At 33.6% G+C, this 17,279-nt stretch overlaps 1 protein-coding gene across 1 annotated transcript in view; it reads right to left on the reverse strand.

Moving 5' to 3' along the window:
* The window catches only part of ptpn9a (protein tyrosine phosphatase non-receptor type 9a), a 41,117-nt gene that overhangs the window by 18,948 nt on the left and 4,890 nt on the right, over positions 1–17,279 (reverse strand). Inside the window, exons 2-6 of the mRNA XM_079809086.1 lie at positions 8,771–8,914; positions 6,643–6,732; positions 2,032–2,156; positions 1,449–1,554; positions 1,183–1,293 (exon numbers count right to left, since the gene is read on the reverse strand). Coding sequence (XP_079665212.1) covers positions 1,183–1,293; positions 1,449–1,554; positions 2,032–2,156; positions 6,643–6,732; positions 8,771–8,914 — 576 coding nt within the window. The remainder of the gene's footprint in view (positions 1–1,182; positions 1,294–1,448; positions 1,555–2,031; positions 2,157–6,642; positions 6,733–8,770; positions 8,915–17,279) is intronic.

Raw genomic sequence — 17,279 nt, forward strand, 5'->3', positions numbered from 1 at the left:
AGACCAGAGAAAAAAACTGTTTAATCTCATTAAGTTGGTTAATCAGTCCCCATTAGCTTAACCAGGGTGGCTTACCAGGTCTAACCAGCATGACCAAGACAGTCTGACAGGCCAACCTCCGCTGGTTTTGATTTAAAGAAGCTATTGCCATGTAAAACGTAGTTGAATCTCAATATTTTGTATAGCATGACAGAAATAAACATATATTGAAATACCTAAATGAATAGTTCACCCTAAAATGAAAATTGTCATCATTTACTCTCCCTCAACAAGACCTGTACGAGCTTCTTACTTCTGCTGAACACATGATATTTTAAAGAATGTTGTTAACCAGACAGCTGATGGTCCCCATTGACTTCCATAGTAGGAAAAAAATACTATGGAAGTCAATGGGGACCATCAACTGTTTGGTTACCGACATTCTTTAAAATATCTTCTTTTGTGTTCAGCAGAAGAAAGAAACTCATACAGGTCTTGTTGAGGGAGAGTAAATGATGACAATTTTCATTTTAGGGTAAACTATCCCTTTAAATATTATTTTCTTATATAATATTTATTATTTAATATGATTTAACAATATTTATATTTGCTTTCCATTTGGGGTCTATGGAAGTTTGTTTCTATCAGGGAGTAAACATTTAAGGTAGTTGTGACTTTTTTTTTATCTCACAATTATTTGTGAGATAAAAATTGCAATTGCAAGTTTAGGTAGAAACTTGTTTAGGATTTTTTTTTAATTATGAGCAATAAATAGCAATTTTGACATTTTTGCCAGAAAAAAAGTCGGCTCACTATTCAGATTAGTTCTATTTTTCTCGCAATTGCGAGTTTTCACAATTTCACAATTCCCCCCTCAGAATTGTGAGCTAACTTTTTTTTGATTATCAGAAATTCTTGCAATTCTGACTTTTTCTCAGAATTGTGAGAAATAAAGTCCTTAACTTTTTCTCAATTGCGAGTTCATATCCTGTTAATCTTACCCTTTTCTCAGAATTGTGAGATTTAAACTTGCAATTGCATGGGAAAAAAAAATCTGAATTGTGAGATAAAAAGTCACAATTACCTTTATTTTTTAATACTTAGTGGAAACAAGCTGTCATTGGGGTCACAGGGATATAAACCAGCATAGTGAGATAAACGGTTAGTAAATATATATATGTGTGTGTGTGTGTGTGTACTAACCCGTTCTCTGAGCTTCTCCTTCAGTAACAGACTCAATAAGTTATACGGGACCCTGAACCACACAGGAGCTCCAACAATGAGCACTTTCTTCAGCCGTGCTGGGAACGCACCCTGAGAACAATAGCAGAAGAACTATTTTTTTCTGATTTATTCTGACATCTAAACCCCCAAAAACCCACACACTCCAATGCCTTAGCTTTGCACATGAATGGACGGCAGCCATCAGAAACAGGAAATCCACAGATAGACGAAACACAGAAACTCACCTTGAGCAAATTGAGGATCTTCTTGCTCAGGTCCAGTTCAAAGTTGGTGTAGTTGGATCCAGCCATGTCATAAATGAAGACCAGTCCATTTCTCTGAGTCTCAAAACTACAGGTAAGAAAGAGGGAATTATAACTTTGCAACTCATGATAATAACAATACATTTTCTGGTGTTAAAATCTGTGGTTCCATTAAATGTCAACTCAAAGATTAATAAAGTGTATATCCAACTACCTACACTGCCATTCACAAGCAATATTGTGAAATATTATTACAATTCAAAACAACAGTTTTCTATTTAAATGTAATTTATTTCTGTGATCAAAGCTATATTTTCAGCATCATTCCTCCAGTCTTCAGTGTCACATGATCCTTCAGAAATCATTCTAATATGATAGTTGATACTCAAGAAACATTTATCATTATTATCAATGTTTAAAACAGTTGCTTCCTATTTTTGTGGAAACCGTTTCACACTTTTCATGATTCTTTGATGAATAGAAAGCTCAAAAGAACAGCATTTATTTGAAATAGAAATCTTTAGAGCAACCGAACTGTTCTCTAATAGTCTTTCACACTCTCTACCTCTCCACAGCGCGGTCCAGTAGGTAGAACAGCGCCTGAAGAACCACATGGTTTCCTGTTTTGCTGGGATGGTGCAGTTTAGCCGTGTACAGGGCGATGGATGCTCCAGTTGGGTCCCGGACACCCTGATCCCAGAATACAATGGAAAAAAAAACATCTCAATTTAAAAAAGGAACAGTCATGTTTTACTGTTTACATGTTTAGAGTCGACTCAACTTCTGTACAGTATACTAAAATAAAGGAGGAAATATACAATGAAAAATGAACAAAACTGTTGTCACAACCTCAATTAATTGCATTTTAATTTATGAATATTATGTTATTAATATTGTATTTATTTTAATTCAGAATGTTGGACCGTTCGACTGAACATATATACATATACATACATATATACTAGGGATGTGACTAATCTAATCTAATCTAATCTAATCTAATGTGACGGTGAGGAAATTTTCCCACCGGTTAATTGATGTGTGACAACACCGGTAATACCGTTATCACCGGCGGAGGCTTTTAAATCTAAAGTAACATACACACGACCGCTCTGAACTGAAAACGCGCCAGTGCGCGCACACCGTGAATGACAGCTCGTCTGTAAATGCGCGCTCTGTGAGGCCATGGGTGCGTCTCAATCAGTTCCCTAGTTCAGTAGTCAGGGCACTGATCAAGCATTGATCAGTCTATGATTGAGATGCACGCCATGAATGAATAACAGTTCGTCCCCTTGTTTATACTCGACGCGCCCGCACGAGCGCGAGGGTGCGCGCGGCAAAAAATAAATGCGCGGAACGCGGAGGCTCGCACTGCGGAGCCAGGCCAAAGTAAACAATGCGCGCTCTGTGCGGCCGTGCACATTTTACTTTCAGTTTTGAATTAGCGCCAATTCGGCTGCGGGTTGCTTGAATTGTGGGTTCATTAGCCTATTATTTTTAATGAAAAACACAACAACAAAACAAATGACAAACTCCCTTAAATAGGCGCTTTTACGTTTCGCTTTGAAACCAAATCTTCCGCGATCATCTCCGTCAGCTCGTCACTCTTAAATCTGATGAATGACTCCTGCCGCTGCCGAGACTCACGGTCGGATCCTGCTTTATTAAGCAGATACGTTCAGTTTTTATTTGTATTGTCTGTTCTCTAACTGAACTAAATTATTTTATTACTATAAAAAATCAAAAAGACGGTGGGCGGTGCCACGGTGGGCAAGTGATGTAACCGGTGTTGAGTCTGGACACCGGTAACACCGGCAACACCGACTATCGTAGCAAGCCTAATATATACATATATATATATATATATATATATATATATATATATATATATATATATATATATATATTTGGGCTGTCAAAAGATTAATCGCGATTAATCGCATCCAAAATAAAAGTTTGTGTTTACATAATATATGTGTGTGTACTCTGTTAATTATTATTTATATATAAATATTTAAATATTTAAATATTTATTTAAGTATTTAAGAAATATTTGCATGTATATACTGTATATACATTTATATAATCTATAATATATATAAATATAAATGTTTTATATATAAAAATTATATTTTTTTCTTAAATATATACATGCTTGTGTGTGTATTTATATATAAATAATAATTAACAGAGTACACACACATATATTATGTAAACACAAACTTTTATTTTGGATGTGATTAATCGCGATTAATCTTTTGACAGCCCTAATATATATATATATATGTATGTATATGTTCAGTCGAACGGTCCAACATTCTGAATTAAAATAAATACAATAATGATAACATAATAATAATGAAATGTTAAATACTTTTAAAAAACCCAATAGACCCTTTTCACAGACTGTGATGCCCCGTTTTAATGGTCATCAATATCATAATTCCTGCCAGGTTTTTTGTATTTTAATTTAAAAATATATATATTTGTACATCTATAACACTAATATTTTGTATTTTATTACTTTTGCATCAAATGACAAAAAAAACAAGTTACGCTGCTACACTGTGAAAAATGAATCATGGGTCTTGTAATTTTCACAAAATAAATGGTGTATATTTTCTTAATAAAAATTGTGGTTCCGTGTTATATAGAAAACATTAAGAACATTTGACTAATAAAACCAAGAGATACATTTTCCAAAATTTTTTATGGAAGTTTAAACAATTTTAAGGCTTGAATTGAGGAACCGAATAAGCTAATAAAATTAAGGGAAAAACGGCTACCTATTTATTTTAAGAGAATTAGTGCAGTTTTATTTAGAGACACCATTGTTGGTTACCAGCATGCTTTGCATATGGCTGGAAATGGAGAGTTAATATTGAAATTAAGTGTTATTTTATGTGTTTTGGGTGAAGGGAAACAACTGTTAATGTTTAATGTTCAGTTATGTTTGACATTTGAAAGAGTTTCTTTATGTTGAAGTTTTGACCGTTACGATTGTGCAGAAGAGCTTATAAGATCTTACGGTTAGGTTGTGGATAACTGCATGTATACTAGTATTATAAAGCATGTTGCATTGGTCAATGAGCAATGACTTTGCTAATGCCAGTGCAGTAACAAGTTTGTTTCTGCTTGTGCTGTGCTAGCAGCATTCAGTCTATTAACTGTATAACTTAAGTCAAATAAACAGGTCATTTCCATTCACTCTAATTTATACCCTTTTTTAAAGTCAATTTAATTGTTTCATAGACTAAATCATTTAGGAGACTTTACATGATTTATTCAGATAGATTCCATTAAAAACAAGCCTTAAAACTACTCAAAAATGTTATGTGTAATATTGTTACCATCATTTTTTTTTAGGTAAATAGCACATAACATTTTTTTACAGTGTATGAGGGTGTTTCTAATACAAAGTCTATGGGAGTGAAATAAATTTCAAGTAAAATATTTCTCTTATCAATTTCACTCTATTTTTTCCCTCTTTTTGAAAGTTGTGAAATCACTATTGTGGCATTTTTCTTTTACTATTTGAGCAAATGGGCACACAAACAAAATAATTAATGTATTCTCTCATTCACAGCTATAATATTTAACCCAACTATGACGACTTCCACTCTGAGAAACCCGGAAATGTGAAAAGAGTCTATAATGATAAAATAATAATTAAATGTAAAATAAAAAATAAAATAAAAATGGTAGTATGCTTTCAAATAAATATGGTAGTTTAACTTTTTTTTTTTTTTTAAATCAAACTTTGTGCAAATTCTGAATTAAAAAGAAAAATATAATAATGATAAAATAAAAAAATTAATTAATGTTATATAATAAATTACATAAGGAATGAATGAATAAACAAAGTTGTATGCTCTTTCAAATAAATATTGTGCTTTTAAATGTTCAGTCCAACTTTCCAACATTCTGAATTAAAATAAATACAATAACGATAACATAATAATAAAATGTAAAATAAAATAAAAAATGGTACTATTCTTTCAATATGGTAGTTTTACATTTTTAATCCAACTTTGTGCAAATTCTGCCTTAAAATAATAATAAAAAATAAATAAATAAAATAATAGTCAAATGTAAAATAATAAAAAATGGTAGTATGCTTTCAAATAAATATTGTGCTTTTAAATGTTTAGTCCAACTTTCCAACATTCTAAATTAAGATAAATACAATAATGATAAAATAATAATAAAATGTTAAATAAAAAAATGGTAGTATGCTTTCAATATGGCAGTTTTACATTTTTAATGTAAACACATTTAAGAATAATGCTAAAATAAATTATAATAAAATGTGAAAATAAATCAATAAAATAAAACAAACAATATAAAAACAATAAAACAAATAAAAAAGGGTCAAGACAGCCACTATTGTCCCATTGGACAAAATAAGTGCATGGCACCTCAGGGCTGCGTTTCTCGAAAGCATCGTCACCCTAAGCATTTCGTAGAAACATTGACATCAATGCTCACGATGCTTTTGAGTAGTTAAAGTGAGAAGCAGTTTTAAATGTGTACACACGGGGGCAGAGTAGAGTTTCTCACTGAGCTGTGAACAATGACTCACTGCAACCTTTCTGATCAGTAAAGAAATATTATATTCATCTCTGCCATTCAATAAGACACTAAATCTGGTTTATTTGCTTTCAGCCAACCCATTTCCGCATGTGCCAGCACACAGCGTTACCATTTATTAAATATTTATGTCAATAACATATTTTCAATAAACCGATGACTCATGAGATCCGCGGGACTTGTGTGCATCTCTCTGGGTTATAAATACAGATGGCAGGATGTGAGGAGAGGAGACGAGAGAATGTGGAGGATCAATGAAGGTATCGGATGAACCGAAAGGGTTCTGAAGCGTCCAATCAGGTGTCGGAACGCAGACTCTTCTGACCAATAGCAGAGCAGCACTAGGCAAAATTTGCTTACTGAATGAATTTAGCAGATTTCCACTGATTCCATGTTGACCTGGTTATAATAACCAGGCTGAAAGTGAAGTGAAACCACATCAGTGACTCTGCAGCTGCAATTATTGGAATGGAAATGAAACTTGGCACAGTATTTTTTCATTTGTGAACCAGTAACCTCATTTCCAAGATTTAAAGAGCATCAACAGCCCTTTTGAGGAAACGGCCCTCATGTGACGTGAACTTACCAGCACGGTGAACTTCCCGCTCAACAGCTCAGAGCGCAACGGCTCCTCGTGCGGCTGCAGTTTGACGATGCCCTCCCTCAGCCGCGTCTCCTGGGAGAGAAAAACAGAGAGATATTTACTTTTCAGATTTAACCTACATGTTTATTTTGCGATAACGATCAACTGAATATACATTACCCTTTATTAACTCTTTCCCTGCCAGTGTTTTATGATCATTTTCCCAAAACTTTATTCTGGCCCCCATCTGAACATGCAATACATGGCTCGACATTAACGCTTTTACGGGACAAGTGGATTTTTTTGAATGGGCAAGTGAAAGAGAAGTTTACTTACCAGACCGGCCAAGTAGCCTGATTAAAAGGTCAATACAAAAAAGGGAATCACAAAAATGCGAGAATGATTCTGCATTCTTTTAGTGTAAGTGGCGATCGATAGTGGATGATAATATATAGGCTAATGTATACTGACGGTAATAAGGTTGTGCTGTTGAGTCAAAGATTCAATGACCCAGCCATAAAACAACTGCTTCATTTATGAATTAATCAGCCGTTCAAACAAATCGTTTCAATGACTTACTCATTAAGACGGTCAATTTTTCAGTGTAAATTATTTCATTTGACTGGTAACAGCCCTATAGTGCCTTATTTTTCTAATTTAATTTATTGATCAAATTTAAGAATTTATAATGAAAGATGAAGCACACATTTAATAATATTAGGAGAAAAATGCCCTTTATAAACGTAAAAATATTACAGATATGCAGATTTAAATATATCAAAAACTGAAGAGAATATTGCTTCAGAAAAAATTATATTTACAACACAAAAAAAAAAATCCAATTTCTTTCCGGACAAGCAACTTTTTTACTCTGACAATTGAATGACCGATCTACTTATCCGAAGGACAAGCACATGAAAAGGGTAAATGTAAGTGCAATATATCAAAAGGAGGAAGCTTAATGGATTCCTTTTTTATTAACACTTGAATGTGGGCAAGTTGATTCAAAAAAGCAATATTTTGAGCAAAAAGCTACGAAAAATCACGTTTTTTGGTCAAAGACTACATCTGGATCAGATTTAGAATGATGATCAAAGCCCAGATGGAGTAGATGGAGTCCATCAACACCCCCAAAGCTTCACAGTCCGATAGCTCGTCCTGGGCCGACATTTCATTCAGTAACATTAGGCAATTTTGATTTATATGCTGTTTAATGTTAATGATTGCGTTATTTTACATATGCATATAATTACATATGATATCGCTTGTTTCTGCGTCGTCTTCGCCTGTGTTTTGATCAGGAGATTTACTACTCTTTCAGAAGATGTGTAATAGCCCCTCCTACCGTATAACAGTGAAAACAAGGAAAGCCAGACATTTCCGCCAATGGCTGGGAAAGAGTTAATTACTTGTCTTTAATATTAAAATTATAGTAATATAAAATGTCTTTAATATTATTTCACATTTATATTTGAGTGCCATCTCCAATTCATCTGCACTTTGATTGTTCTAGTTTATATTTAAAGTTGGGTTCCCACAATTGACTAATACATTAACATAACTTTTTAACAGTCAATTGTGATAAAAATTATTATTAAATAAGAATTTAAAAACTTGTTTATAGAGATTTACCATTTTTATTTTATAGTCAATTGTAATAAATAATGTATTAATAGTTGAATTTGAGTATATATACACGTGTGTGTAAATAGATAGATAGATAGATAGATAGATAGATAGATAGATAGATGGATGATCTGCTTATCCTGTAGCCAATGAGATTGCTTGCTCAACATTTAAATAGTCTGATTTAGTGTTTGCTGTAGGCTAGTCAGAGTTCCTCTGAAATCCTCCACCTCCCCCAGCTCCACCTGCCTAGATCTGCGACAGGATTTATGCATGTCTATTTCTGCAGCAGCAGCCGATCTTACATGCTCATAGCAGCGTATCAGTGTATTTAATAGCAGTAGTAAGTCCATACTTGCTCTGCAGCAGCAGCAGCGTAACAGATCGAGTCCGCCAAGACCAAATACATTAACATTGACATCTTCAATAAAATGCTAAAACTAGTCATAGAGTTGTACCATAATTGAAATATATATTATTGTGATCATTATTAGCATTCACTCACCCTGTAGCTGTGGAAAAGCTCGATTGCTCGGAGGACATCAAACTTGCGGGCCATTAGAAACTTCACAGCTACGTCCCAGGACAACGGTGACACACCATGCTGGGACGTCCATTTGTTGATCTCTTCCAAAAACTGCTTAGTGGCCTGAGAAAGAAAGAGAAAGTCTCATTTTAGACATTATTACGTTTGAGTCTGCCATTACTATGGTACATTTTGGTCAGTTATTTCCCACAATGCCCCACCCACCGAATGTGGGCACACAGCCTGTGATGCAAAGACATGTGCACATCAGGGACCTTTGAGTAGGATTACGTTAGAGATTTACAGCCAAAACACTATGTTCTCAGTAATTTCCTGACAACTATAAACACTCCCATACAAACAAGACCATAAGCAGAGAGTGAGGCAGGATGATGTTTGGAACGGGAAAGCACAGATGATCCAGATGGGAGAACCAAAGGGCTTTGCATCAGGCTTCTTTGGTCATCTGATATCAAACACAGAGATTAAATCAAGCTCAACTGCATCAAGACTCTCAGTAGAAGAAAAAATGATGCAAATGACCTTACAGCAACTTCTCAATGCATTCTGGGAGATTATATCTACTTGACTACAGTATCTCACAGGAGACACATCACATGGGCACTAGTGTCTTCACTCCAATTGGTTCAACGTTTTTTTGCATAACTGGACAAGCCAATGGAGTGAAGAATGAAACTTTAGGCTGGTACTAGTGCACTACTAATACAACAGGACTGATTGGATTGCCATCAGCTATAAATGTCTGAAACTATTCTTCAGAAATCAGTGCAAATACAGCTTACCCGTTCATTTGACCTGAAAGCCACATATAAAACAAAAAAGTAAGCTCTGTCTCTCTCCAGAGGTTCCAGTCCACCCACTTGCACAACACTGTATCCTTAAAAGGACAGATAAGCAGCATATCCAGGAACACAGCCCTGAATTTAGCAGAATTCACCCCGAGACGAACTGTGCAGATTCACAGGCTGCAGTTTAATCTCCAGAAAGTTTTAGCTCGTGGTCCATAAATGAATCCTGACCATCACACATATTAAACGGTGGGGACTGGGGACTCATCCAACCATCACAAACGGCTGCAAAAGGTCACTGATGCTTGATAGGGGCGTGTAAACTTTTGAACGGGATCATTTGTGCATATTTATTTTGGCTTGTGGAATATAAAAGTGAATATAAATAGAAAAATAAAACAAATAAATATTTATTTATATTCACATACATTCCACAGGCCTTAACAATATACAGAAATGATCCTGCTCAAAAGTTTACACACCCCTAATCAAGCATATTTGTGATTGCATCAGAAATAAATATTTACAAATAAAGTTTTTTGTTATATCTAGTACCGCCCTGAAAAAACCAACAATACTAATCTAACAAACTAAACTAATGTATTGCATTATTATTATTATAACTATAACATATACCTGTATATAGTATTACAAAACATATTTTTATGGTTTTATGGGCAGCATTAGAAAAAAAGAATAAGAAATATGTTTTAAAAGAAATTTAAAAATGCATAGAATATTTTTAATATATAATAATCTAATATATTAGCATAAAATACAAATTTTTTATAAATATTTTTTATCTATAATCTAGTATTGCCCTGTAAACTACTACTACTAATAATAATAATAATTGTAAAAGGCTTTTTATATATTCTACCCTAAGATTATATTTTCTGATTTTTTTTTAAATAAATCAAATATTTTTAAGAAACAAACCAAATAACATTAAAAATATCAATATATAAAATATTTGTATATATATATATATACAATATAATATATATATATAACTTGTCATTTTATTTATTTTTCATACATTTTTCATTAAAATCTTTAAAAACCTGAAAATGTGTCTTCTCATAGTACAATATATAAAAAAACCTTACAAAAGGATGTTTTTTTCTAATGGAAGGTTTTTTATATATTGTACCCTGAGAAAATTATATTTTCTGATTTTTTTTTAAATAAACCTAATATTTTTAAGAAATAAACCAAATAACAAAAAAATATTCATATATAAATAAAATATTTTTATCTAGCTTTATTTTTTTAAATATGCTAGTATATTTTTTATGTAATATTTCCATATTATTTTCGAATTACAATAAGTGTATATATATATATATATATATATACATACACATGCATACATATACATATACAGGGAGTGCAGAATTATTAGGCACGTTGATTTTCTGATCATATTTTTTTTCCAGGCACATTTGACCAATTCCAAACCACAGTAATCCTAATAACTACTATTGATTTAGTATTTAATAATGTATAAGTGATATATAATTGTTCATGAAGGCTGGAAATGAAAATCACCTTATATTCAGGTGTGCAGAATTATTAGGCATGTTTTCTTTTACAGATAAATTGAGCCAAAAAAGAGATTTAACTCAGACTGAAAAGTCAAAAAGTATTAAATGCCCATGAGAAGGATGCAATACTAATGCAATACTAGACATTGCAGTTAAGGCATGACCATTGGACAGTGAAATGCTCGTTGGGTCAGCAGGATCTGACAAAAACAGGTGGTGAAGAAAAGACACCTATTAAATGCAAAAGAATTAAGAATTAAGGTGAAGAATTAAGGGTGAAACCATCAGGAACCCTTTAGTCTCCAGCGCCACCATTTTCCAGAGCTGCAACCTACCTGGAGTCTCCAGAAGTGCAAGGTGTCAGGATCTCAGAGACTTCAGTTAGGTAAAGAATCCTAAAAAATGACCCCCACTAGATAAGAATCACAAGCTGAAGTGTTGTAAAATACATGAAGAAGGTTTTTTATAGGCTTTATGGACAGATAGGTTGAGAGTGACTCTTGAAGGACCAGCACCACATCCTCTAGTACCACTGTTTGAAGAATTCATCTTCCAGAATCTGGCAGTACGTTTTGGGAGTTCATTTTAGTCCATCCTGAAGTCCGTTTTGCAGAGATGGACTAAAAATGAACTCCCAAAACGTACTGCCAGATTCAAGAGTCACTCTCAACCTATCTGTCCATAAAGCCTATAAAAAAACCTTCTTCATGTATTTTACAACACTTCAGCTTATGATTCTTATCTAGTGGGGGTCATTTTTTAGGATTCTTTACCTAACTGAAGTCTCTGAGATCCTGACACCTTGCACTTCTGGAGACTCCAGGTAGGTTGCAGCTCTGGAAAATGGTGGCGCTGGAGACTAAAGGGTTCCTGATGGTTTCACCCTTAATTCTTCACCTTAATTCTTAATTCTTTTGCATTTAATAGGTGTCTTTTCTTCACCACCTGTTTTTGTCAGATCCTGCTGACCCAACGAGCATTTCACTGTCCAATGGTCATGCCTTAACTGCAATGTCTAGTATTGCATTAGTTTGCATCCTTCTCATGGGCATTTAATACTTTTTGACTTTTCAGTCTGAGTTAAATCTCTTTTTTGGCTCAATTTATCTGTAAAAGAAAACATGCCTAATAATTCTGCACACCTGAATATAAGGTGATTTTCATTTCCAGCCTTCATGAACAATTATATATCACTTATACATTATTAAATACTAAACCAATAGTAGTTATTAGGATTACTGTGGTTTGGAATTGGTCAAATGTGCCTGGAAAAAAAATATGATCAGAAAATCAACGTGCCTAATAATTCTGCACTCCCTGTATATGTATATGTATATATGAATAACTTGTCATTTTATTTATTTTTTAAAAATATTTTAATTAAAATCTTTAAAAACCTGAAAATTTGTCTTCTCAGGGTACAATATATATATATATATATATATATATATATATATATATATATATATATATATATATAAAAACTTAATAAAAAATAAAAAACCTTACAAAAGGATGTTTTTTTCTAATGCAGCCCATAAATACTATTTTGTATTATGATAATAATTTTCATTATTATTACATATTTAGTATTAGAAAAATGTATGTATTTTTAAGATTTTTAAGTGAAACTTTTTACAAATTCTATAAGGGTTATTTCCAGGCCTAACACGTCAGCACCATCACTCCTCTCTATTTTGGCATCAATCAGCTCTGAACAGGAAGAAAAACACGACATGAACTCTCTTCTTTCCCTCTACTTCTCCCAGAGTTTCTCCCGTGGAAATGCTTTTAGCAGCTCGGGTCCCCCAGGGCCGAGGAGCGCCGGACGCAGCCAGTCCGACATCTAATTACTCTCTCACATTCGTCCAGCAGGCTCCAGAAGCCCCGATAAGCCCACGTCCCAGCGCTCTCCCCGAGATGAGACCCCAGAGTGTCATTCACTCACTCAGCCGTGATTCCTCTGCATTTGCACAGGCTGAGACGGCCAATAAGACACTGACTGCTGACCGGCGGACGGATGAATGAATGGACGGATGGACGGACGACTGGGGGCTTATTTAAATGAGATTCCACAGCAGGATGCAGGAGACAGAGGGGCCTTGTTAAAGAAATCAACCGACAAACACTTTCCCCATTTATCCAAACAGGTTACCGAGGCTTTATGTGGCATTTCAATACAAACAAAACTAGTCAAAGATTTGCAAAACATTTGTGTAGTACGTGTGACTTAAAACGACACTCATTGCTGCTGAAAGTGGCCTATAAATAACAAGCTGACTTATATAATGATCATTTCCTGTTTTAGTCTAGTACAAAAATGCTCTCCCACCAAACTGATTCGCACACACACACACACACATTTGAAACATGCGTGCCGTGCATGTGACTAAATATTCCAGGGATTTCGTAGCCCAAACCTTTCAGATTAAAGGTGTTGTTGAGAGTTTCATGTCTAGATTTAATGTATCATTCAAAAATGGAAATCACACATTATTTACTCAACCACACTGGCCCAAACGCATGACTTTAAGAAACACAAAAAGTGCCTTTTTGAAGAATATCTTTTCAATATTTCGATTCAAGTATTTTAAAATATATTTCAACAAAAAAAAAGAGAAGACACTAAACATTTTACATATTAAAAATGCAAATAAAGAGCTAAGAAAATAAAGTAAATACAAGATAACTGCAAATAAAGAGCAATATAATAAAAAATAAAGAGCTAAAGTTAGCCATTTCTAAAATCTGGCATTAATCAATTTCTGTTATTTTACTAAACAGGACAGTATTTTTAAAGTTAGAAAATCATCTAATGCTACTAAGTATTCATCAACGTAATAATGCTTATTGAGGTTTTTGCTGCCGTTTTCTCATTCAAATAATGTCACTTCCTGGAAGGATGACATCATTAAGGAACTGGCCTTCACTTAGTGAAAGGGATATGAGTTATATTGAGGACACAGGAAAGACCTATGATTATGAATTGAAATAATATTCCCAAGAAAGCGTGTTTAGAAGTCAGTGCAGCTTCCATCATGAGAGAGGTAGTGACGTCTGATTCATGAATGAATCTTCACAAATCACTTCAACTCATTCAATGATCCGTTCTGATGACTAAAAGCTTACTGGAAGGGAAGATTTACAACTAGAATTGCAACTGTAACAACTTGCCCCAATTTGAAGACTAAATGAAACAAGGGAGGGACCCATCCAAATATAATTGCCAACCACTAATTCAAAATATAATACAAAAAGAGAATTAAATGACAAAACAACACCCCAGGAAACCCAAGTCCAAAAAGCCCTTCAGTATTGAATCAGTCCATTAAATGTAAATCACAAAAGCACCAAATAAAAAAACAGGAATAATGTGGGTGTAATGAATATAAGGAACCGGAAATCCAGCGATGATTAGTTAGATTGTCTGTACCCGAAAAGTTCAGTACTTAAGTCTGTTTCTGTTAGCCCTCTAAATCAGATATTATGTGACTTCAGACTATTTGGAAATACATCCAAATTGAAGCTTGAAAGCACTGGTCCCCATATAATGCAAGTGAATAGAAATAAGTTATTAAAAACAGGTACATTTTTAAATAATAAGTAGGGCTGTCAAAAGATTAATCGCGATTAATCGCATCCAAAATAAAAGTTTGTGTTTACATAATATATGTGTGTGTACTCTGTTAATTATTATTTATATATAAATACACACACATTCATGTATTTATTTAAGAAATATTTGCATGTATATACTGTATATACATTTATATAATCTATAATACATATAAACATACATGTTTTATATATAAAAATAATATCTTTTTCTTAAATATATACATGCTTGTGTGCAGTGTTGGGGGAAACGCATTACAAGTAACCTGAGTTACGTAATAATATTACTTTTTCAAGTAACTAGTAAAGTAACGCATTACTTTTCAAATTTACAACAAAATATCTGAGTTACTTTTTGAAAAAAGTAACGCAAGTTACTTTTTCACATTTATTTGACTGACAGCTCTCCTGTCAAAAAAAAATTGAGAGTAAGTGCTGAGGCGGTGTGTGTGTGTGTGTGTGTAAATGTGTTATTGTAGTTCTAGACTAAATGGGAGCATTTATTTATCTCACTTGCACAATAAAGATTCTGTCCTCCTCAAAATGAATAAAATCAGTCAAATGCAAAATCAGAGTACTATGTAAACCTCAAATATATAAATGTTAAATAAAACATATATTTTTATGCATTTAATCTACCTTTATTGACTAATGTCTTGTTCCTAACCTTCAATGATTCAGTTAAACCATGAGTAAAAATTACTAGATTTTTTGTTTTTATTGGTAAAAAACAAGGCTTATTAACAATGCTTTAGGGTTATTATTTACATTTTGGTATGAAGAGGTCTTTACATTTGCACAAAAATATAACTTTTTTTGCTATTAAAACCCCCCCAAAAAACAAGCCCAGCCTAGGTGAGAAAAATGAACGCAAAAGTAACGCAAAAGTAACGTAACGCATTACTTTTCTAAAAAAGTAACTAAGTAACTCAATTAGTTACTTTTTAAGGGAGTAACGCAATATTGTAATGCATTACTTTTCAAAGTAACTTTCCCCAACACTGCTTGTGTGTGTATTTATATATAAATAATAATTAACAGAGTACACACACATATATTATGTAAACACAAACTTTTATTTTGGATGCGATTAATCGCGATTAATCTTTTGACAGCCCTAATAATAAGTAAATACTTTATCAATCCTTCTTCCAAAACATATTTTAGTCTTACCCTGATTCACTATGGTAAGCCTTTTATACATAATTGTTTGTATTTTAGACCTGTTGGGATGGTTTTCGTGGGAAATTGCATACATATGTCAGTCGTCTGTGCGTCTCATCATATCTGTAAACAGAGAAAAGTTGCTCCTTCTACTTTGACGCGTGTATGGTGTGGGAGTGGCAGAGGTTAGTCGTCACAACTATTGAGAATAGATCACGCTAAATCTCCAACCTCTGGAGAATCACCTGTTTTAAACAAACGGCGAACAGAAGAGAATGCGACAGAGCTCGTAATAAAACAAGAATCAACATTGGCTTGGCTTTTCTGAGTTTTCGGCACTACGATCGACCCAAATCACAGACGGTTTCGCCGGCGCGTTTCCGAGATATAGACGGTTAAAGTTTCAACTGGTCTCGTTCGCGCTAAAGTTGTTTTTCTTCTGCATTAGCCTATGTTTTAAAGATTCTTTTGTGGCTCTGACCAAAGTAAACTTTTTTTTGCGTTAAAGACATTTTTTGTTAAAATGATCTAAAGAAACTGAAAAATTGTCACAGTTGTAAATTGAGGAAACGGATGTTTCATTAGAGCTTGTTAATCTTGAATACAACTTAGTTAATAAAATAAAAGTATTGAAAGAAATCTTCATAATCATTTTTAATATGGCAATACTGTCAAACAGATATTCTAACTAAAAACAAAACACATATTAGCTCCAATTTTGGTTAAAATGTAAAGGTCATGTATTTGCACAGCAGGGTAATTAGTTACCAAAAATGTATGTTAAGAATAGTTTTGGGAATCGGATCGTTACTCCCAGAATCGGATCGAATCGTTAAGTGCCTTAAAGCTACACTGTGTGATATTTTCCCCCATCTAGAGGTGCAAAAGTATATGACCATCCAGTGAATTTCAGTTTCTGTTCCTCTCAATTCCGATTTCGTTTTAACTCCTACGGTGGCCGATTTAGTCCAAGATTAACATGGCTTCCAGTTCGACCTCGTCCACATTCGACGCGGTGCCATCGAGTGTTAAAACGCGAAAGGCGAAGCTTGAATTTACGGGTATGTCCCTCTTTGGCTAATGTACTCTACTTTCAAGATGGAGGACCAACATGGAGACCGGCATTCGAACCCCTCACCCGTATGTATTTTCAATGGCATATTATAAACTTACGAGAATACTTTATTACTTGAAAGAAGTAAATATACATTAATGAGCACATATATTTTTGAAAGAACTAAGTGTTTTTAGCTAAGAATAAACTAAAAAAAGTTACACAGTGTAGCTTTAAGATTCCCACCCCTACAAAATATCCATAAAAAAATAAATTGCACAAAATACATTTTTTTGAAT

The sequence above is a fragment of the Gobio gobio genome (genome assembly GCF_949357685.1).
Source record: "Gobio gobio genome assembly, chromosome: 25".
In the NCBI taxonomy this organism is placed as follows: Eukaryota; Metazoa; Chordata; class Actinopteri; order Cypriniformes; family Gobionidae; genus Gobio; species Gobio gobio.